The 14048-nt window shown below is 39.2% G+C and overlaps 1 protein-coding gene across 1 annotated transcript; it reads left to right on the plus strand.

Annotated features, from left to right (window-relative positions):
• Positions 1-857: 857 nt before the first annotated feature.
• LOC129392985 (H(+)/Cl(-) exchange transporter 3-like) lies at positions 858-3502 on the plus strand (the record flags this gene model as incomplete). The annotated part of the gene is given in 3 exon segments (XM_055117115.2): positions 858-1368; positions 1371-1435; positions 3443-3502. Coding segments are annotated over 3 exon segments (636 nt in total), but the record flags the coding sequence as incomplete, so codon positions are not given.
• Positions 3503-14048: the final 10546 nt, after the last annotated feature.

Here is a 14048-nt window from a genome sequence, read left to right on the forward strand (position 1 = left end):
TTTTGTATTAGTTAACTACGTAGTCATATAACAAATCCACTGGATTGTCACGCAAATATATTTGAGCTGTAGTAGAAAAGAAGTGATAGTTATTGCAGTAGGATCTGTGTAAAGTTACTAAGAATTCAAGTTATTAAAACTAATATATTACCAAGATTGGGAGGTTTGAATTATGAAAGTATGATTATCAAATAATTTAGTAAAATCAACCTTCTAAGTAGACATACATTGAAGAAAATCAGAGATATATATTTGTGGCATTACAGCATTTAAATGATTAATTTGCTATGATCTACAAAGAATATTCTAGAATTTAGGATGTTATATGTGTATTTTTTACATGATGACATATGGATATATTTTTAAAATTTTATTTTAGCTTAACTTTAGATCTAAAAGGTATGTGTTTGCGGTAAGATGAGTAGTATGCTGTTTCTCACCTGGCTTAACTGAATTGAGTTTAATTTAATGATCTTCTGGAAAGTTATAGCAGAATGAAATCTGAGTGCTGATGCAATTTGTTTCCACCACTGTTTCCAAAATGTGATTTGTAGGCAGAGGTTGAAGTATAGCTGAGATGTCTTTAACAAGACTTTAGGGATTAAAGTTTAGGGATTAAAATGAATGTGAAACTCATTTTGAAAATAAAACAGTGCTAGATATTCTAAACATTTATTAGACATTTATAATAAATTGATACTGTGAATTCGTAATGATGATCACCATCTCCAAAAGTAATAATAACATCAATTTTTCTTATTACAGTAAAATCCATTATGCATAAATTCTAACTACAGCAAAATTTAGAGCTAGGATATTTACCATTCAATTTATAATATATCAGAAACATCTTATAAAATGATACCATTACTTTTTCTTTTCTTTTTTTTGTTAGCTATTATTTTCCTCTCAAAACTTTATGGAGATCATTTTTTGCTGCTTTAGTGGCTGCATTTGTTTTGAGGTCCATCAATCCATCTGGTAACAGCCATCTGGTCCTTTTTTATGTCGAGTATCACATACCATCATACATTTTTGAGCTGTTTCCTTTTATTCTCCTAGGGGTATTTGGAGGGCTTTGGGGAGCCTTTTTTATTAGGGCAAGTATTGCCTGGTGTCATCGACACAAGTCCACCAAATTTGGAAAGTATCCCATTCTGGAAATCATTATTGTTGCAGCCATTATGGCTGTGATAGCCTTTCCTAATCCATACACCAGGGTAAACACCAGTGAACTGATCAAAGAGTTTTTTACACACTGTTTTCCCCTGGAATCCTCTTCTCTTTGTGACTACCGAAATGATATGAATGCCAATAAAATTGTCGATGACATTCCTGATAATCCAGTAGGCATTGGAGTATATTCAGCTCAATGCAGTAATGCCTGGCACTCCTATTTAAAATCATAATGACAGTATGCACTTTTGGTATCAAGGTAAGTACTAATGTGAGGTGATATTTGAGCAATGTTGGCATGTTCAAAACATATGTGGAATGACAGAAGTTGTTGTTTCATAAATGACTGAAAAAAGTACTTATCTTTTGAGTTTAAGTAATGAAAAAGATAATTCCTTAGCATATATTGTTGAGCATGCTATTTGTTGCTATTTAACAAATTACTCCCAAAACTTAGCAGCTTAAGGTAACTACTTATTTTGTTCTTGATATTGGGTCAGCCATTTAGGAAGGGCTCAGCTGGGCATTTTTTGCTTGCGGTCTTTCCTATAGTTGTTATTAGGCATGGCAAGGGCTAATCATCTCAAAGCTCCTTTTTTAAATTTCCTTTTTAAAAAAATGTTTTTGTGGGTACAAAGTATTTATATGTAGTTTTGTGGTACGTGAAGTATTTTGATACAGGCATGCAGTGCTTAATAATCTCAGGGTAAATGGAGTATCCATCACCTCAAGCATTTATCCTTTGTGTTACAAACAGTCCAATTATACTCTTAATTATTTTTAAGTGTACAATCAAATTATTACTGAGTATAGTTCAAAGACTTCTTCATTCATGACTAGCACCCAGGCTGAAAAGATTCAGACACCTGGGCTACTGGGATCAGTCACGCATACTGTCTCTCTCATGCTCGCTCTCTCGTGCTCTTTCTCTCTCTGTTTCTTTTTCTCTCTCTCTGTGGTTTTTCTAGGGTGGTGGCCTCAGGGTAGTTGGATTTCTTAAATCATAGCTCAGGATTCCAAAAGCAAGTGTCCCAAGTGGGCTGTTTTTAATGTAGCCAATGAAGTCTTGCAGCATGACTTGTTTAATTCTATTCGTTGAGGCAGTCACAGAGGCCCACCCTGTTCAGAGGAAGGACATACACTTAGTGGGACAAGTGTCAGAGAATTCGTGATCTTATTTTAAAACCACTTTTATTAGTTTCCCATTGCTATTGTAATAAATTACCACAATTTAGTGGTTTAAAAGCCACACAAATTTATTATCTTACAGTTCTTGAGATCAGAAGTCTGAAATGGATCTCACTGTGCTAAAATTAAGCTGTTCACAGGGCATTCTGGAGGCTGTAGGAGAGAGTCTGTTTTTTTGCCTTTTCTGGCTTTAGAAGCTGCCAGCATTCCTTAGCTCCTGGCCCTCTATTTGCATCTTCAAAGCCCGCATTGGCTTGTCAAGTCTTTCTCTTGGCTCATTACTCTGACGCAAACTCTGCTAAATCTCCCTTCCACATTTGAAAAACCTTTGTGATTCCTTTAGGCCCACCCAGATACATCAGACAATAATCTCCTTTTTTAAGGCAGCAACTTTCTTTCTGCAACCTCAATTCCTCCTTGCCATGTAAAGTAATGTAATCACAGGTTCTTGGAACTAAGCTATGGACATCTTTGAGGAGCCATTATTCTGCCTCGTACCAGTATAGGGTGTTAGCTTGAAAGGACACTGCAGACTTAGTTAAATTACTACGTCTATAAATACGTGTCTTTTTCCATCAGGGAATTAAGGTAGCTGGGCCTTATGCCCTAGGACATTGCTTCTTTTGGATTTATAAAATAACAAAATTTGGGCTGAGCACGGTGTCTCACGCCTGTAATCCCAGCACCTTGGGAGGCCGAGGCGGGTGGATCACAAGGTCAGGAAATCAAGACCATCCTGGTTAACACGGTGAAACCCTGTCTCTACTAAAAATACAAAAAAATTAGCCGGGCGTGGTGGCGGGCACCTGTAGTCCCAGCTACTCGGGAGGCTGAGGCAGGAGAATGGCGTGAGCCAAGAATTGCAGTGAGCCAAGATCGCGCCACTGCACTCCAGCCTGGGTGACAGAGTGAGACTCCACCTCAAAAAATAAAACTTAATAATAATAAAATAATAGTAATAATAATAGAAAAGCCTGAAAGTTTTACCTTTTTTCTTAGGGGATCAAGTTAAAAGAGCTGTTAAAGCTCTTTTTTTCTACAATAAGTAAGTGTTCTGTAACTCCCAACTTTCTCACAGTCAGTTCAACTACAAGAAGTTGGAGGCAATTGGCAGGCTTTTGTTAAGTCCTACCTTTAACTCAGCTCTGGCTGAAGGATCATCGTACCTGGCAAGAGAGTGTAAAACACACTTTGATTTTTTCTATTGTGAATCCTTTTAATGATCCTAGTAGACTCAAACATGCCATCGTTTTGTGTTTGGCTCGTTTCATGTTCAGAAGAGTTTATAGCTATTACTCTTTCAGTAGTCATTTTTATTTATTTATTTTTTTGAGACAGAGTCTCACTTTATTGCCCAGACTGGAAGGCAGTGCACAATCTCAGCTCACTGCAACCTCCACTTCCCAGGTTCCAGCGATTCTCCTGCCTCAGCCTCCCAAGTAGCTGGGATTACAGGTGTGCACCATCATGCCTGGTTAATTTTTGTATTTTTAGTAGAGATGGGGTTTTGCCATGTTGGCCAGGCTGGTCTTGAACTCCTAACCTCAGGTGATCTGCCCAACTTAACCTCCCAAAGTGCTGAGACTACAGGCATGAGCCATGGTGCCCAGCCTGTTTCAGTAGTCTTTAAATGATCTTGCTTATGGTGCTTCTTGTCCCTATTATCCTCATTAAATTTAATCATTAAATATTTTTCTCTTTTTAATTGATTCATATAAATAGACTTACCTGAGAGATATAGATTTGGTTCAGACCACCACAATAAAGTGAACATCATAATAAAGCGAGCCCCATGAATGTCTTGGTTTCTTAGTGCATATAAAAGTTCTGTTTACACTATGCTGTAGTCTGTTATGTGTACAACAGCATTATGTCTTTAAAAAAAGTAATACCTTAATTTTTTTTATTATACTTTAAGTTATAGGGTACATGTACCCAACATGCAGGTTTGTTACACATGTATACATGTGCCATGTTGGTGTGCTGCACCCATTAACCCTTCATTTACTGTGGGTATTTCTCCTAATCCTATCCCTCCCCAGCCCCCAACCCCATGACAGGCCCGGGTATGTGATGTTCCCCTCCCTGTGTCCAGGTGTTCTCATTGTTCAGTTCCCTCCTATGAGTGAGAACATGCAGTGTTTGGTTTTCTGTCCTTGCCATAGTTTGCTGAGAATGATGGTTTCCAGCTTCATCCATGTCCGTGCAAAGGACATGAACTCATCCTTTTTTATGGCTGCATAGTATTCCATGATGTATATGTGCCATATTTTCTTAATCCAGTCTATCATCGATGGACATTTGGGTTGGTTCCAAGTCTTTCCTATTGTGAATACTGCCGCAATACATATATGTGTGCATGTGTCTTTATAGCAGCATGATTTATAATTCTTTGGGTATATACCCAGTAATGGGATCGCTGGGTAAAATGGTATTTCTAGTTGTAGATCCTTGAGGAATCGCCACACTGTCTTCCACAGTGGTTGAACTAACACTCCCACCAACAGTGTAAAAGTGTTCCTATTTCTCCACATCCTCTCCAGCACCTGTTGTTTCCTGACTTTTTAATGATCGCCATTCTAACTGGTGTGAGATGGTATCTCATTGCGGTTTTGATTTGCATTTCTCTGATGACCAGTAATGATGAGCATTTTTTCATGTGTCTGTTAGCTGCATAAATGTCTTCTTTTGAGAAGTGTCTGTTCATATTCTTTGCCCACTTTTTGACAGGGTTGTTTGATATTTTCTTGAAAATTTGTTTAAGTTCTTTGTAGATTCTGGATATTAGCCCTTTGTCAGGTGGGTAGATTGCAGAAATTTTCTCCCATTCTGTAGGTTGCCTGTTCACTCAGATGGTAGTTTCTTTTGCTGTGCAGAAGCTCTTTAGTTTAATTAGATTCCATTTGTCTATTTTTGCTTTTGTTGCCATTGCTTTTGGTGTTTTAGTCATGAAGTCCTTGCCCATGCCTATATCCTGAATGGAATTGCCTAGGTTTTCTTCTAGGGTTTTTATGGTTTCAGGTCTAACATTTAAGTCTTGAATCCATCTTGAATTAATTTTTGTATAAGGTGTAAGGAAGGGATCCACTTTCAGCTTTCTATATATGGCTAGCCAGTTTTCCCAACATCATTTATTAAATAGGGAATCCTTTTCCCATTGCTTGTTTTTGTTAGGTTTGTCAAAGATCAGATGGTTGTAGCTGTGTGGTGTTATTTCTGAGGCCTCTGTTCTGTTCCATTGGTCTATGTATCTGTTTTGGTACCAGTACCATGCTGTTTTGGTTACTGTAGCCTTGTAGTATAGTTTGAAGTCAGGTAGCATGATGCCTCCAGCTTTTTTCTTTTTGCTTAGGATTGTCTTGGCAATGCAGGCTCCTTTTTGGTTCCATATGAAGTTTAAAGTAGTTTTTTCCAATTCTGTGAAGAAAGTCAGTGGTAGCTTGATGGGGATGGCATTGAATCTATAAATTACCTTGGGCAGTATGACCATTTTCACGTTATTGATTCTTCCTATCCATGAGCATGGAATGTTCTTCCATTTGTTTGTGTCCTCTTTTATTTTGTTGAGCAGAGGTTTGTCATTCTCCTTGAAGAGGTCCTTCACATCCCTTGTAAGTTGTATTCCTAGGTATTTTATTCTCTTTGAAGCAATTGTGAATGGGAGTTCACTTATGATTTGGCTCTCTGTTTGTCTGTTATTGGTGTATAGGAATGCTTGTGATTTTTGTACATTGATTTTGTATCCTGAGGCTTTGCTGAAGTTGCTTATCAGCTTAAGGAGATTTTGGGAGTTTTCTCAGTATACAATCATGTCATCTGCAAACAGGGACAATTTGACTTCCTCTTTTCCTAACTGGATATCCTTTATTGCTTTCTCTTGCCTGATTGCCCTGGCCAGAACTTCCAATACTACGTTGAATAGGAGTGGTGAGAGAGGGCATCCCTGTCTTGTGCCAGTTTTCAAAGGGAATGCTTCCAGTTTTTGCCCATTCAGTATGATATTGGCTGTGGGTTTGTCATAAATAGCTCTTATTATTTTGAGATACATTCCATCAATACCTAGTTTATTGAGAGTTTTTAGCATTAAGGGCTGAATTTGGTTGAAGGTGTTTTCTGCATCTATTGAGATAATCAAGTGGTTTTTGTCATTGGTTCTGTTTATGTGGTGGCTTGCATTTATTGACTTGTGTAGGTTGAACCAGCCTTGCATCCCAGGGATGAAGCCCACTTGATCATGGTGGATAAGCTTTTTGATGTGCTGCTGGATTCGGTTTGCCAGTATTTTATTGAGGATTTTCACATCAATGTTCATCAGGGATATTAGTCTAAAATTCTCTTTTTTTGGTTGTGTCTCTGCCAGGCTTTGGTATCAGGATGATGCTGGCCTCATAAAATGAGTTAGAGCGGATTCCCTCTTTTTCTATTGATTGGAATAGTTTCAGAAGGAATGGTACCAGCTCCTCTTTGTACCTCTGGTAGAATTCGGCTGTGAATCCGTCTGGTCCTGGACTTTTTTTTGGTTGGTAGGCTATTAATTATTGCCTCAATTTCAGAGCCTGTTATTGGTCTATTCAGAGATTCAACTTCTTCCTGGTTGAGTCTTGGGAGGGTGTATGTATCCAGGAATTTATCCATTTCTTCTAGATTTTCTAGTTTATTAGCGTAAAGGTGTTTATGGTATTCTCTGAGGATAGTTTGTATTTCTGTGGGATTGGTGGTGATATCCCCTTTATCATTTTTTATTGCGTCTATTTGATTCTTCTCTCTTTTCTTCTTTATTCGTCTTGTAGTGGTCTATTGATTTTGTTGAGCTTTTCAAAAAACCACCTGCTGGATTCATTGATTTTTTGAAGGGATTTTTGTGTCTGTATCTCCTTCAGTTCTGCTGTGATCTTAGTTATTTCTTGCCTTCTGCTAGCTTTTGAATTTGTTTGCTCTTGCTTCTCTAGTTATTTTAACTGTGATGTTAGGGTGTCAATTTTAGATCTTTCCTGCTTTCTCTTGTGGCCATTTAGTGCTATAAAATTCCCTCTAAATACTGCATTAGCTGTGTCCCAGAGATTCTGGTACATTGTGTCTTTGTTCTCATTGGTTTCAAAGAACATCTTTATTTCTGCTTTCATTTCGTTATGTACCCAGTAGTCATTCAGGAGCAGGTTGTTCAGTTTCCATGTAGTTGTGCGGTTTTGAGTGAGTTTCTTAATCCTGAGTTCTAATTTGATTGCACTGTGGTCTGAGAGACAGTTTGTTGTGATTTCTCTTCTTTTACATTTGCTGAAGAGTGCTTTACTTCCAATTATGAGGTCAATTTTAGAATAAGTGCAATGAGGTGCTGAGAAGAATGTATATTCTATTGATTTGGGGTGGATATTTCTATAGATGTCTGTTAGGTCTGCTTGTTGCAGAGCTGAGTTCAGCTCCTGGATGTCCTTGCTAACCTGATGTCTCGTTGATCTGTCTAATATTGACAGTGGGGCATTAAAGTCTCCCATTATTACTGTGTGGGAGTCTAAGTCTCTTTGTAGGTCTCTAAGGACTTGCTTTATGAATCTGGGTGCTCCTGTGTTGGGTGCATATATATTTAGGATAGTTAGCTCTTCTTGTTGAATTGATCCCTTTACCATTATGTAATGGCCTTCTTTGTCTCTTTTGATCTTTGTTGGTTTAAAGTCTGTTTTGTCAGAGACCAGGATTGCAACCCCTGCTTTTTTTGCTTTCCATTTGCTTGGTAGATCTTCCTCCATCCTTTTATTTTGAGCCTATGTGTGTCTTTGCACCTGAGATGGGTCTCCTGAATACAGCACACTGATGGGTGTTGACTCTTTATCCAATTTGCCAGTCTGTGTCTTTTAATTGGAGCATTTTGCCCATTTACATTTAAGGTTAATGTAGTTATGTGTGAATTTGATCCTGTCATTATGATGTTAGCTGGTTATTTTGCCCATTAATTGATGCAGTTTCTTCCTAGCATTGATGGTCTTTACAATTTGGCCTGTTTTTGCAGTGGCTGGTGCCAGTTGTTTCTTTCCATGTTTATTTCTTCCTTGAGGAGCTCTTGTAAGGAAGGCCTTGTGGTGACAAAATCTCTCAGCATTTGCTTGTCTGTAAAGGATTTTATTTCTCCTTCACTTAGAAGCTTAGTTTGGCTGGATATGAAATTCTGGGTTGAAAATTCTTTTCTTTAAGAATGTTGAATATTGGCCCCCACTCTATTCTGGCTTGTAGGGTTTCTCCCGAGAGATCCGCTATTAGTCTGATGGGCTTCCCTTTGTATGTAAGTCGACCTTTCTTTCTGGCTGCCCTTAACATTTTTTCCTTCATTTCAACCTTGGTGAACCTGATAATTATGTGTCTTGGGGTTGCTCTTCTTGAGGAGTATCTTTGTGGTGTTCTCTGTATTTCCTGAATTTGAATGTTGGCCTGTCTTGCTAGGTTGGGGAAATTCTCCTGGATAATATCCTGAAGAGTGTTTTCCAACTTGGTTCCATTCTCCCCGTCACTTTCAGGTATACTAATCAAACTTAGATTTGGTCTTTTCACATTGTCCCATATTTCTTGGAGGCTTTGTTCATTTCTTTTTACTCTTTTTTCTCTAATCTTGTTTTCTCACTTTATTTCATTAATTTGATCTTCAATCACTGATACCCTTTCTTCCACTTGATCAAATTGGCTATTGAAGCTTGTACATGCATCACGAAGTTCTCATGCCATGGTTTTCAGCTCCATCAGGTCATTTAAAGTCTTCTCTACACTATTTATTGTAGTTAGCTATTCAATCTTTTTTCAAGGTTTTTAGCTTCCTTGTGATGGGTTCGAACATCGTCCTTTAGCTCGGAGAAGTTTTTTATTACCGACCTTTTGAAGCCTACTTCTGTTAACTCGTCAAAATCATTCTCCATCCAGCTTTGTTCCATTGCTGGTGAGGAGCTGTGATCCTTTGGAGGAGAAGAGGTGCTCTGATTTTTAGAATTTTCAGCTTTTCTGCTCTGGCTTCTCCCATCTTTGTGGTTTTATCTACCTTTGGTCTTTGATGTTGGTGACCTATAGATGGGATTTTGGTGTAGATGACGTTTTTGTTGATGTTGATGCTATTCCTTTCTGTTTGTTAGTTTTCCTTCTAACAGTCAGGTCCCTCAGCTGGAGTTCTATTGGAGTTTGCCGGCTACCATCAGTGGAGGCTGCAGAACAGCAAATATTGCAAAACAGCAAATATTGCTGCCTGATCCTTCCTCTGGAAGCTTCATCCCAGAGGGGCAGCCGCCTATATGAGGTGTCAGTTGGCCCCTACTGGGAGGTATCTCCCAGTTAGGCTACACAGGGTCGGGGACCCACTTGAGGAGGCAGTCTGTCTGTTCTCAGAGTTCCTTTTTTGGGAATAGACTATAAGGGGGCAGGGGTGGAAACAGGAGACCACCTAGAAGGCTCTTGGAATAATTCAGGTGAGATATGGTGGAGATCTGAACCTGACTGAAACAAGTGGAGGTGGTGAAAGTGGTTGGATTCTAGCCATCCTAAGGTGGAATAGACAGGACTTGTGAATGGGTTGGATGTGGAGTGTGGTAAGTGAGGAATCAAGGATGTCTGCAAAATTTTTGGCTGATTAATGACAGAACAATGGAATGGACACTGGCTGAGCTGGGAAAGACTTTAAAGTGGGTGAAGGATATGAACAGACATTTCTCAAAAGAAGACATTTATGCAGCCAAAAGGCACATGAAAAAATGCTCATCATCACTGGCCATCAGAGAAATGCAAATCTAAACCACAATGAGATACCATCTCACACCAGTTAGAATGGCGATCATTAAAAAGTCAGGAAACAACAGGTGCTGGAGAGGATGTGGAGAAATAGGAATACTTTTACGCTGTTGGTGGGACTGTAAACTAGTTCAACCATTGTGGAAGTCAGTGTGGTGATTCCTCAGGGATCTAGAACTAGAAATACCATTTGACCAAGCAATCCCATTACTGGGTATATACCCAAAGGATTATAAATCATGCTGCTATAAAGACACATGCACACGTATGTTTATTGTGGCACTATTCACAATAGCAAAGACTTGGAACCAACCCAAATGTCCAACAATGATAGACTGGATTGAGAAAATGTGGCACATATACACCATGGAATACTATGCAGCCATAAAAAAGGATGAGTTCATGTCCTTTGTAGGGACATGGATGAAGATGGAAACCATCATTCTCAGCAAACTATTGCAAGGACAAAAAACCAAACACCGCATGTTCTCACTCATAGGTGGGAACTGAACAATGAAAACACACGGACACAGGAAGGGGAACATCACACACTGGGGCCTGTTGTAGGGTGGGGCAAGGTGGGGGATAGCATTTGGAGATATACCTAATGTTAAATGATGAGTTACTGGGTGCAGCACACCAACATGGCACATGTATACATATGTAACCTGCACGCTGTGCACATTTACCCTAAAACTTAAAGTATAATAATAAAAAAAAAATAGACTTGAGGATGGGATGTTGTGTGCAGAGGAATTTTGGTTTTAGACATTGTTTTAAATGTCTTTTAGACTTCCAAGTGGGGGTGTCACATAGGCATTAGCATGTATCAGACTCAAATTCAGGAGAAAGGCCCAGCCTGAGAGCTACACAGGGGCAGCATCATCCTGAGACAGGAGAGTACCATGGATTGAGTGCAGACAGAGAAGGGTTACAAGGACCGAGTACTGATGTATGCTTATGTTTAGATTTGGGGAGGTGAGGAGCCAGCAAATGAGGGAGCTGCCAGTGAGGTTGGGTTGGGAGTAGTGATATTCAAAGAAGGGTATTCCACTGTTGGATTTATTAAAAAATAAGTTGGGTGTGGTGGCTCAGGCCTATAAATCTAGCAGTTCAGGAGGCTAAGTGGGGCAGGATCATTTGAGTCCAGGAGTTAATGACTAGCCTGGGAAACATAGGCCAGGTCTCTACAAAAAATTAAAAAATAAAAATATGAGCTGGGCATGGTAGCATGTGGCTGTAGTCCTGGCTACTTAGGAGACTGAGACAGGAGGATTGCTTGAGCCTAGGAGTTGGAGGCTGCAGTGAGCTATGATGGTGCTATTGCACTCCAGCCTGGGTGACAGAGCAAGCCCCTGTCTCAAAAAAGAAGGGTAGTCCCTTAAACCAAATTAGTAATAGTTTCAAGGAGCAATGATTAACTGTCATGCGTTGCTGATAGGTGAAGTAAATGAGGGTTCAAAATGGACCAATGTGGAGATAATTGATAACTTCCCCCAGAGCAGGTTCAGCACGATGGTGGCAAGCCAAATCCTGAAAGGAGTGGGTCCGACAGAGATTGGAAGAAGAATTTAAGACAACTATTGCAATTCTTCCTATGAGGTTTTCAGAAAAGTAATGCATGATAGTTTTAAGAGGCAGGATATTATAGCTTTTTTTTGCTGTTGATCGTTTGACAAGGAAAATTAATGAGATTGATCGGATTTTAAGATGCAGGAAATTACAGCTTTTTTGTTAATGATAGAAATGTTTGAGAGGAAAAATAGAAGAGCGTTCCTTGAGTAGGGAAAGGAGGATGGGGTCTTGGACACACATTCGACCCTCATAGAAAGGAGGAAAGACAGAGTATAATGGGTAGGAAAGGCAGAGAGAATAAAGGGTAGTTGGTAAGGCAGTGGGATGCTGTTGAAGTTATTTTGGTTGCTTCTATTTTCTCAGTGAAATAAACTGAGGATGGGAGTGGGGGTTGGGGGTTGAGAGATGAGACAGTAGGATTGATGGGCATCCAGCATGGCCAACTTGAGGTTAAAATAAGATGAGCTGCCATGGTTACATTTTTTCTCCAGCTACCTGATACTGAGCAGACTCAGGTAAGGAATAGGCAGTTTAAAAAATTTGGCTTAAGGTTAACAGGTAAATACAACAAATGGAGAGAAAGGCAGTGGAGTGGAGAATGTGAGGAGGGATTGTAATGATCTGGAATAGAATCTAAAGGCTGGGTAAAGAGGGGATCAGGAATGGAGTGGGTGAAGAATGAAAAAGGTGGTTACATTTGTGAATTGTAGGGGACTGTTGTGTTGAAAACGTGTTGGGGTACTAGTGGGAAAGAGATGGAAGGATGAATGATGATGTTAAGACAGTAGGATGTTTGAAATTGAGATTTGGGAGGTTTTCATTATTGGTACTGAGAAGGTACTAGTTTCTAGTTTGTCAATCAACCCTTAATCTAGATCATTGAAAAAGTCAAGGAACTGAGAGGCTAGTATTGTAGGGATCACCTACATATATATATATATATATATATATATATATATATATATATTTTTTTTTTTTTTTTTTTTTTTTTGAGACAGAGTCTCACTCCATCACTCAGCCTGAAGTGCAGTGACATGACCTCAACTCACTACAACCTCCGCCTCCCTGGCTCAAGTAATCCTCCCACCTCAGCATCCTGAGTAGCTGGGACCACAGGTGTGCACCACCATGCCTGGCTAATATTTTGTAGAGACAGAGTTTCACCATGTTACCCAGGCTGGTCTCAAACTCCTGGGCTTAAGCTATCTGCCCACCTTGGCCTCCCAAAGTGCTGGAATTACAGGTATGAGCCACCTTTCCCATCCAGACATTAAAATTTAATTATGATAGGAATAGTTTGGACAGAACAACATTAAGCTGGTAAGGTCAGTGTTTGAGGTAATGCAAAGGTCTTAGGACACTGCCGAGCAGTTTACAGTGATCTGTTTTGTAGCTTTCATTTGTCCTTGGGTGTTATTCTACATACATGTTTGAGAGGTTATATGGAAACTCCATTACTGAACTCCGAGAGGTGAGCTTCGCTAAATTTGAACTGGGTAATGCTTTTCTGTTAAATCCTGATTGGATCAAGGTTCTTCATTCATGAAAGAGCCTAGGCACTTAAACTGTGTTCTCAGAGAATGGAGGTATATAGACACCATTTGGAAGCTACTATAGCCATTGAGTGACCAGATCCTAGGTAGGTAATATTTAGTTAACTAGGTTTAAATGGACTATGCCTTTAGTGAAGGAACAAGATAAGGAAGGCTTGGTATCTTCCTGTAGGGAGCCTGCTCTTTAGTAAAAAAAAAGTTCAGTAGTTGGAAGATCAGTACCTCCTGAAACAGATTAATAGCCCTCTGACCCAACTGGTTGGAGTTTGAGACTGGAAATCCACATTGCTTTTTACTGTCTTCAGGAAACTCCATTCACAACTGTATTATCCAAATTATAATCACCATATTCTTAGGGTTTGTGTCCAGTTTCTATCTTGGCTCTGATATGCCCAGCTTCCTGAAGATACACATTAATGTTAGGTTTCTGTAAGGAATGGATGAAAAGCCGATTCACATTTTTTGTCCCCTTTCATTTGTTCCTTGATAAGAAATCCTTCTGGAATCCGTATTACTGATCATAAGGCATGTAAAAAAATCCTACAAACTACACAGTTGAGACTGCTGGATCACCAAGTGGCAAAATTAGAGGAATCTAATATTTCTAGCTAAACAAATCTTTCGTGGGAGATACATGAATTTGGATATTTTTAAAATGTGTTAATATTAGGGGCAGTATTTAGAAATAGTTGACCACCTTAGAAACTAAAGAAATCTGAGGAACAAAGCTTGAACTTCTACAATTTTATTTAAAATATATGGTCTAAAATTATTTAAAAGACCAATGTGATTTGGTCA

The sequence above is a fragment of the Pan paniscus genome, chromosome 11, assembly GCF_029289425.2.
Source record: "Pan paniscus chromosome 11, NHGRI_mPanPan1-v2.0_pri, whole genome shotgun sequence".
NCBI classification, from domain to species: Eukaryota; Metazoa; Chordata; class Mammalia; order Primates; family Hominidae; genus Pan; species Pan paniscus.